At 36.8% G+C, this 9,710-nt stretch overlaps 1 protein-coding gene across 4 annotated transcripts in view; it reads right to left on the bottom strand.

Annotated features, from left to right (window-relative positions):
- Positions 1 to 200: 200 nt before the first annotated feature.
- Positions 201 to 9,710, bottom strand: part of ST8SIA1 (ST8 alpha-N-acetyl-neuraminide alpha-2,8-sialyltransferase 1) — a 183,416-nt gene continuing 173,906 nt past the window's right edge. For all 4 annotated transcript variants that reach the window (XM_055358450.1, XM_004052862.5, XM_063694121.1 and 1 more), the window contains one exon: positions 201 to 8,851. In XM_055358450.1, coding sequence (XP_055214425.1) covers positions 8,365 to 8,851 — 487 coding nt within the window. In that variant the 3' untranslated portion in view covers positions 201 to 8,364. The remainder of the gene's footprint in view (positions 8,852 to 9,710) is intronic.

Below are 9,710 nucleotides of genomic sequence, written 5' to 3'. Positions count from 1 at the left end.
ATAAGAAGTACCAATAGTGTTCTTATATTCTGGCAATTATAATTCAGGATTTCTAAAATGATTTCCTCACTAAGTCTCATGACTTTTCATCTGTAAGAAAAAAATATCAGTGTAGCTGATATGGATACAAAACAAAGCAGGAATAGAAAATGAAAGAGCATCACCCATTTAATTCTGGAAAATGAAAAGACTTCACAAGCTATAAAAAAATCACTTTATTCACAGGGTACATTTACAAATTTTCTCCAAGTAAGGGAGGTAGAGAAATTGAGACTTACTGAACCTTCTCACTGCCAGCCATAATTACAATGAATACACCAAAGAAAAAGACATGTTTTTACAGCAAACCTCCTCCTATGACATTGCATTTAGATTCGGTGGAAAGAAGCAAGTCAGCAGAACCAACAGAGATAGATACTAATTTTTCTAATCACACCGTAGAAAGTACCAATTAAAGTTTTCTTTTTTACCTGCAACATTTTAGATGAAACTCTACAAAAAGAATTGAGCACACTGGTTTTCTCCACACTTTTTGCCAATGTAGGTTGGCTTTAATAGAAAGAAGAAATTCCATATACTCTTCAAAGGTGATTTCAATTTTATAGTTTAATCTAAAATTTTTTCCCAGAATTATTATATCCATGAACTACTAGTCAGATTATATTATATGAGAAAAAATAATGTTTTAATTTTTCTATTATCTCCAGCCTCAAACTTTGCTCTTGAGAAGTAGTTTGCACACATGTGGAATAATATTAAAATGTGCCATAATAGAATTAAAGAGACCAAAAAGACACCTTTTTCCCCAGTGCTTTTTAGACTGACTATGCTGCACGGTAACTGGAATTCTAGTAATATTTCAGACTTGTTAAAGATTAAGCAGGCTTTTTGATAGAGCTATATTTGTTCTCTTCTCTCTAGTGTCTCTATGATGTACCCTAGTGGCCATCAGACATCCTAAATTGTGAGTCCTGTATATTAATTATAAGGGGAGTGTCTATAGTAACCTATCAACACCCAACGGTGCTCAAGACTGAATGAAAAACAGTGACAGATTGATTCCTTGCTTCCGGTGTTTACTGGAGAAACAAACATTAATCCTCTTGCAGTTATCACCTATGGAGCTTCCTACTAGAAGGTTCTATGACTTCAATGAAGGATATTTACATACTATTATCAGACTTCTCCAAGGCCTATAAACTATTGTGCATTTCTATAAAATAATCACATTTGCTACATTTATAGGACTTCTTGATAATAACGATACAACTTGGAACAGACATGGTTACATCTCTAAAATGACAGAGGTATATGAAGGAAACACATAAGGAAGTAGGGGTCAAGCCAGAAAAAGTTAAGGCACCCTCTGCCACTCCCCACTCCCACTGAATCAACCATCTCCCTCTTCTCCACAGGTAAAGGGCTTATGTGTGTTTGTGTTGTGTACACTAGAATACAGGGTAGAAAATGCATCTAAGTCAGCTTAAGTAATCATGGATACAAAACCCTGTTACTGAAGTAATTGTGGAAGCAGGGTTAGAACCTCCTGTTCTAACTCTAGCTATGCATAGCCCACTTTCCAAGGGTGAGGGTCAAAGTGACACTTCCTGCTATCACTGCCTCATCATGACAGATGTAAATAATAATCTTATTTGGGGAATATGTACCAAAGTACAGACAAAAAAGGGCTATGAAAACAGGAGTGTGGGGCTGGGCTCGGTGGTTTATGCCTGTAATCCCAGCACTTTGGGAGGCTGAGGCGGGCAGATCACCTGAGGTCAGGAGTTCGGGACCAGCCTGACCAATATGGAGAAACCCCATCTCTACTAAAAGCACAAAATTAGCCGGGTGTGGTGGCGCATGCCTGTAATCCCAGCTACTCCAGAGGCTGAGGCAGGAGAATCGCTTGAACCTGGGAGGCGGAGGTTGCGGTGAGCCGAGATCACGCCATTGCACTCCAGCCTGGGCAACAAGAGCAAAAAACTCTGTCTCAAAAAAAAAAAAAAAGAAAGAAAAAAAAAAAAAGAAAACGGGAGTGTTGTTTCACTGCGATCAAACTCCCAGGAGAGCACCTCTTGGGAAGGGACAGCAAGGGGTGGAGCCTTGAGACTGTCATGGTCCAAGTGGGTAAACAGGTACCACTCTGCTCTCTCCGTCAGCATCTCATGATCTGTCACACTGCTTCCTCTAGCATCTTTTCTCTCTTTTTTTTTCTGTTTTTTGTTTTGTTTTGTTTTTTTGTAACCAGGTAAAAGCAGGAACACAGTCCCCCATTACCACAAATTATGCAGGCAACATTCCAACATTTGGGGAAATCGCAGGGGCCAGCACATCAGGTGTGCAATGGATAAGCTTCACCCAGAGAAAACTATTCATTATTAACCATAACAGCTGGATGACAAGATATTTCCTTTAAAATATTTCGAAAAGGTTCCATTCTTGAGGCTCCACTCAAGGTCAACAGCCTCTTCCTTGCTTCCTGCTGAACTCTCTTCTGAGATCACTCCCAATCATCTTTTCAAATTAAAACCAAGATTTTGTCTCTCTTTTTTTCAGTTTTGGCTAAACCTTTTTTTATTACAATTTTCTGTTCGTAATACTGTGCAGATAAAATAGACATTAACTGATTCTTACTTTTCTTTGCCTTGGATTATATCACATCTCTTAGATGTTTATTGGTGTTGTGTGAAGCATACATTTTAAAAATAAACATCAAAAGAAAGTTTAATTACATAGAAGCAGAAAGAGGCAGGATCAATATATTTGGATATTATTCTATAAAATTCTCAGATAGCTTGGTATCATTGATTATATCCCACAGCTTCAACAAGAAAAAAATTATCTGAAAGAATTTTAGCACAATATAGAGATCAATAGAAACACAGAGGAGTGACCATAAAATATAATTCCTCTTCTGTGCTTTAAAAAGTTAGAGTCATAGCCTTGGACTATCTGGCAAATGCTCGCAGGCATGTAAGTCAATTTAAAATATGGTATTTATTCCTTATGTATTAGAGACAGAAGAAATCAGAAATGTTGGCACCAGAGAAAACAAATTAGAGGGAAACAGAAACATGTATTTTCCCTTATTGAAATGGTGAGCAGGGGCTGTGTTATGTTTCAATAAGCTTTTCATTCATGCACTTGTTTCAATCTCTCACCCCTAAGATGTATGTAAAAAATTCAAAAGACAAGTCTGGGCTGAGGGTAAAGCAGATGGTATCCATTTTCTTATGATAGAAGGGAAAAAAAGCTACAGCAATTATAGATTCAAGTCTCCTTCCACTTGCAAAATAGAAATTTTCTAGTGCTCAACCTAAATATTGTGGCCTCATATTTAGGAGTTTATAAACAGACGCTCTGGGCTTCAGACTTCCTGTGAGTTAGTCTCTAGGACTTTTAAAGAAGCTTTGTAGGAACTGGTAGAATATTTGATATCTCCCTAGCTTCAAGGACTCAGACTATCCATATGAATGAGGGGGAAAAGTTCCACTTTAGAATCACTGGCAGGGCTATAACTAGGTCGGGGTGATCAGACTCTGCCACAAAACACCCAAATTTAGACAGCACGAGTTTAAGCAAAAACAAAACAGTTTAAGGCAGTGTAAAATTTTGAGGTCCTCAGCGAATTTCCACACTACCTCTCTAGTCACAATGCTACTAGCTCAACTCTGGAGCCAAGGCAGCTCTCCTGGGAGAGGACAGAGACTGACGGTGCTAAAAAGCCAAGGTTAAGGGTAGAGAGCACTCTGCCCTTTTACATCCTGAGAGTGTGGGGATAGGGTCATCTCCTTTCAACTTGCCTCACCCTCCTCCTAGCACATAGTGGAATGAAGTTGCTAGTTATATTTACTGCTGACTTTATTAGAGGTTTTGACCTAGGTTACCAGGCCTTGAAATTGTTAACCCACTTCTACCACTTCCACCCCTGATGTGTGCCCAACAAAAGTCATATAACCTGAGAGTCGACCTATACGACGGGAAGATAAAGAAAGAAAAAGCACAACATTACTCTCAGTCCTTATTCCTCCACAAGTTTGCTGTCAAGTTCACATAAACGTCCTTACAGCTTTTGATCTTTGGAATTCTACAAACATAGAGAATATATTACCTGGTGCTGATGGGAAAGTATTTACACAACACAATGAACATTTCCTAAAGTTTTCAGTGGACTGGTAATATTCCCCTCCCCCTTAGGTCACTCCTAACAAGTATTTGTCAGTGAAAAATTTCACAAAGTCATTATTTCAAACACAGAAGTTAAAACTCTGGATAGCTGACTTTCTATTAATAATCAAAAATGTATATAATAAAGTTATAAAACTGGAATATGTAGCTGCTGACAAAAAGAAATGTTATCAATATTGTTTCCATTTTGGATCATCTATAACACTCTTGTAAAGCCTTTGACTAATCCAAGGGTATTTTTGGCAAATTTAAAATCCCAGGATTTTTTCAGTTATTTTCCATTTTAAGCCATGTTGTCCAGATTGCTTCAGGTACAAGTTATATATAGCCTAAACAATTTTTTAGCCAAGAGAAAGACATGAGACATCACAAAGCCAAACACAGTATTGTCTGAACATGTGCCATTTGAGATCATTTACTTCCTACCCTTGTGAAGACAGATAAAAGTGAACTGTACAGAAGCAAAATCCAGTGAGCACTTCCTTAACTTCTTGTATGAGAATTATGCAGTTTAGATGTGCAATTTTGTATAAACTTTTGGCAAAATCCTCTATACAAAGCATATGTGTCTGTGAGTCATTGTCCATATAAAAATCTTTCATATAAACATTACTTTTCTTAATTATGGAATGACTTAATCCTTCACCTACCTTAATTTTACTGAAGTGTGATTAAAATTAAACAGAGGGCATCCTTAATCATGATCTTTGGAATCAATGCAGTTCTCAAATCGAGGCTAATAAAAACTAAAATTCTATCAGGGTAATAGTTTTTAGTCTCTTCACCCTTCCTTTTGCCCCTATGGAGCAGCCTAATTTTTATGACTACACAACAATTTTTTTAATTAGTCTGATGGTACAAAGTGATGCCCCCTCTTGGCAGGTGCACCATCAAAAGTGATTAAAGATTTTCTTATTGAATGTCTTCTAAGCTGAATTTTAAGAGTCAGGTATATCAAAATGCAACTGATCAAATCTGGAAAAGTACCAGGCCTAATTCTGAAGGTCTTAATTTCAGATAAACAAAGAAAGATAATGGGAGCTTAGAATTGAAGATCTTAATAATAGAGTATTCCAGAGCACTCTACAGGATGATTCTAGCGAGGTCCTTACTTAGGAACACATAGCACAGTTAAGGATAGAGATGCCTAACTTCATGCTACACACACACACACACACACACACACACTCCTATCTAACCAATTATGTCCAAAAGGCATATGTATGGTGTATCTAGTGAGTTGTAATCTACCATAAGAAAATATTTTCATTAAATTGTAGTCATATTTTGAATGCTGTGAGCATGTATATCTATCTTTAAGTGAAGACAAGGTGGAACAATCAAAATTTCATTTTGGTCTAATCCAGGTCTAATCCAGGTCTGAGATGTCAACCTTGATACTACTGACATCTCAGCCTGGATAATTATTTTGCTGTGAGAGGCTGACTTGTGCATTGTAAGATCTTTAGCAGGATCTCTAACCTCTACTAAGTACATGCTATTAGCACCCTTGAGTCATGAAAATAAAAAATGTCTCTGGTCTCCAGACATTGCCAAATGTCACCAGAGAGGGATAATGAATCACCCCAGCTGAGAAGAGCTGGTCTAATCAAACATCACCAGCACTGGCCATTTCTGTTTTGCCTTTCAGAACCCACATGAAATAGTTTCACAAGTTTGTAAACTAAACATTATATATAAATCTACTGCATAAATCTATCCCAGGCATCATAAAAAGATGAAAAATTTCCACATAATATTTTCTTTCTTTTTCTTTTTCTTTTTTTTTTTTTTTTTGAGACAGGGTCTTGCCCTGTCACCCAGGCTGGAGTGCAGTGGCACCATCTTGGCTCACTGCAACCTCCACTTCCTGGGTTTAAGAGATTCTAGTCCAGATGATATTTTCAATGGAACTGTGATGTATGGGCTCTATGGAGCTCATTAATTACATTTTAACAATTAAAGTACTAATCTGAGTAACATTTTATTAACTTTTATATGCATTTTTGTTAAACCTTTTATATTTTTAATGGTATACTAGTAAAAATGTATTCTTTTTTAGGTAACTGCTAAATAACAGTAGCTCAAAAGAGGAAACATATTTAAAGTTTCACTCAAAGTAAATATTTAACACAATTTCTTCATGGTACATTCTCATTATGTTTTTGCTGCCGTATAGCAAACCAGTTCTCCAATAGAATCATTACTCTCGAATTCTTAACTTTCTAAGTAACATTATAATCTGCACTATCAACAAGTCATATTTTAAATTCTAATTTTTATAATAACCTCACTATTTAATTGCATTTAGAAATGGTCTACTTCAATGATGTAGAATTTTGCCAAGGGCTTTCCTATGTTTATGTCATGTTAAATTAACCCACAGAAAATACCAGCCATTATTGTTTACATGGTAACATGGTATGCTAAGTTTTTACTGTTAAAATTAAACTAGAACTTTTTGGTACAGTTTACCTACAATTTAGTGACATTTAAAATAAAAAAGAAATTGAACTCTAGTGTCTCATTTTAGCTTAAGACATTCCAAAGTATCAAGACAACAAGAGGCTTCCCTTACCCTTCTCTGAAATGTAAACACATTTGGCTGCTTGTAATCTGTCAGTAGAGTTTTCTTACTGTGTATCAAAGCTGTTGTAACAAGCTAAGTAGTCCTACCTGCTACTAAGGAAATAAATAGCTACTAATTCACATTTCTTTACTTGTACAAACTATACCTTGTGTGACCACGCTCAACAGCAAGCCCATTCATGAGATTTTGGGTAAAATCAGGATGAGTAAGACAATTCTGCTCATTCCGGGTAAGCATTTGGGGGTAAGACTTGCATCTTGTGCTGCTATGGGTATTATGTGCAGCAACCAGTGAGCTCGGTTGTCTTATATCAACATGTAATGGATAGTGCATAACACATTTGTGATTCTCCAACACTGGTTACAAATTTTTGCCATACCAGGTCATATGAGTTCAGCTTTCATAGTTGCACAGTAATGAGTTTTGTTTAACTTTGTGTGTGTGTATGTGTGTCTACATGTATGCATACATGTTAAGCCTTTTACATTTTTAATGGTATACTAGTAAAAATGTATTCTTTTTTTAGGTAACTACTAAATAACAATAGCTCAAAAGAGGAAACATATTCAAAGTTTCGCTCAATTCATTCTTGCATGTATGCATACATGTCCTTTACCTTGCAGTGAATATGCCACAGTAGATAGAAAAGGGATTTGTCTTCTGGTCTGTCTTCCACAGAGACTAAGCTTTTCATCAATGTGCTTTACTGCATTTCTGAACATTAAATTATGAAGACAATTATGCCAATTTGCAAATAAATAATTCACTCATATTGGTAGTCTTTTGCACTAAAATAAAAATGACAATGCAAACAGGCTTACATAATGCAGACCTAAAATTGGGTTTATGTCCTAAATTCTGAGGAAGGAAAGTGGCTCCTGTTATCCAGACTATGAAGCAACACAGTCTAAATTCAATAATGCTTCACATTGTCTCTGTGGACTTGACAAAAGAGGAAGAAGCAATTCTTATGTAAAATTCTAAAAATAGAGGGGAGCTATAGTTAATATAGACGTGGCTCAACAAATCACAATTATCAGCAGTAACATTTTGTATCTTTATTACTCAGGAAGGGATTTTTTAAATCTACCCACCCACTTCCCCAAAAAGGGCAAAAATAAATAATAATTTTTTTAAAAAACCTACGGTTCTAAAGCCAGTCTTAATAAGACAGGTTCTTATTAATATTATTAAGCCAGTTTGTGCTGACAATCAGCAACACTTTTACCCCAACATTTTCTTTGTTCTACCTTGATTGGTTCCTCAGCCCTAACAACTCGAGTCTGTCTTGTTTTTGAACTGCATCTTCCAGATTTGAACCATGTGCTTTACCAACAGCATTTCACCAGCATTTTACTAGTTGCAAATCTGCCATGTGCTATAAAGTATTTCATAGGATGTTTCATTTCTTATTTGTCCTCCAAGCCAACGCTGAAAGTAAAGTTTTGCTTGGATCTTCATTGCTCCTTTCCTGTTTTTCCAAGGGCCCATGCAAACTCATGAAACAACTTGACCATTCCCTCTTGGAGTCACATAGAAAACCTAACAAAAATACCCTGGTTCAGTCCTTTCTTCTTCCATTGTCCCTAGGAAGTGGGCTGGAGTGAGGTATCTTCACATGGGTCCAGCTGCATTCTCAGTGCACCGATTTTATGAAGATACCAGAGTTGGAGAAATTCCTCGGGCATGGCATGGAAGCCAGAAAAGGGTAAGACGTTGTCATAGTAGTGGTGGCTGATGGGCTGCTCATGCATATTCACAGAGAAGGGCCAGAAGCCATAGATGGCCACCTCTTCACAGAGACCCAGAGCTGCGCTCACCAGAAAAAGTCCTGTGGACAGGCGCTTGGCATGGATTCCTCTACTTTTCCAGAACTTTCCAATGCTACGCAGAAAGTTGGGGTTGGCAAACAGCACTGTTTGATTGGCACCAACATCTGACAGTGTATAATAAACCCTCAAAGATGGCTCTGTTCCTGTCTTCATAGAAAAGGCAGGCATGTAGATGTAACTGTGGTTATAGATTTTCATGTTGTCCACAAATGTCTTTCTGGACCACAGAAGGTTCTGAAACCTATTAAAGAAAAAAAAAACTGTTCAATTAAACCTAGAGAAAAAGAAACTCACCAAAACCCACTCTGTTGTCTTCTGGTGGCCCTGATACCTCAAATCATCTCAATGAAACACATGAAAAACACTTCATTTGTATTTAAAATCCTCCTTGAACTTATCAATTATCTCTCATCAAATAGCCTGACTTTTTCCCTGACCCCAACTTCTTAAAACGCAGTTAACATTTGTTAATGGGGCTCCCTCTGAACTAAAATGCATTATACATTTGTTCTCTTCCAGAACGTTTTTGCCTGAAATGGAAAACGGTTTAATTCTCATAAATTCCTAAAGGTTGTTGGCTGGGATTTTGATGAAAGGTACTTAGGTGGTCTAACATAACCACAAGACTGGTTTCTTCATCTGCAAATCAAAGGAATCACTTCTAAGATACCTCTCCCCACTGAAATTCTATGATTCTATAAATATTCAGATTCATCAATGCTACAACTATAATATTACCTGGAAAAAGGAAAGCTTGTTACTATTACAAAATGATGCAGGGAGTTGCCCATATTGCTTGCTCCAAATAACTCTACTTTCCTATGTTCTTTCAGTTTGGATTACATGAAATTCTAGTGCAGCTGTAGAAACAAAGATACAAATAAGTACAATAGAATGTTCTAAATACAATGTTGATACTTGTATAAAGTACTATGGAATACAGATGAAAAAAATAATTCTGCCTGGAAAGAGGGAGTGCGGTCCAAGAAAGCTACAGAGTGGGAATAACATTTAAATACACTTCTTATAGGGAAACAACAGAAAGAACAGCAACTAAACTCGAAGGGATACTTTGGTTACAGGCAAGAGTACGCAACATA

This window comes from Gorilla gorilla, chromosome 10 (assembly GCF_029281585.2).
Source record: "Gorilla gorilla gorilla isolate KB3781 chromosome 10, NHGRI_mGorGor1-v2.1_pri, whole genome shotgun sequence".
NCBI lineage: Eukaryota > Metazoa > Chordata > Mammalia > Primates > Hominidae > Gorilla > Gorilla gorilla.
This window is presented reverse-complemented; position numbering and strand designations above follow the sequence as displayed.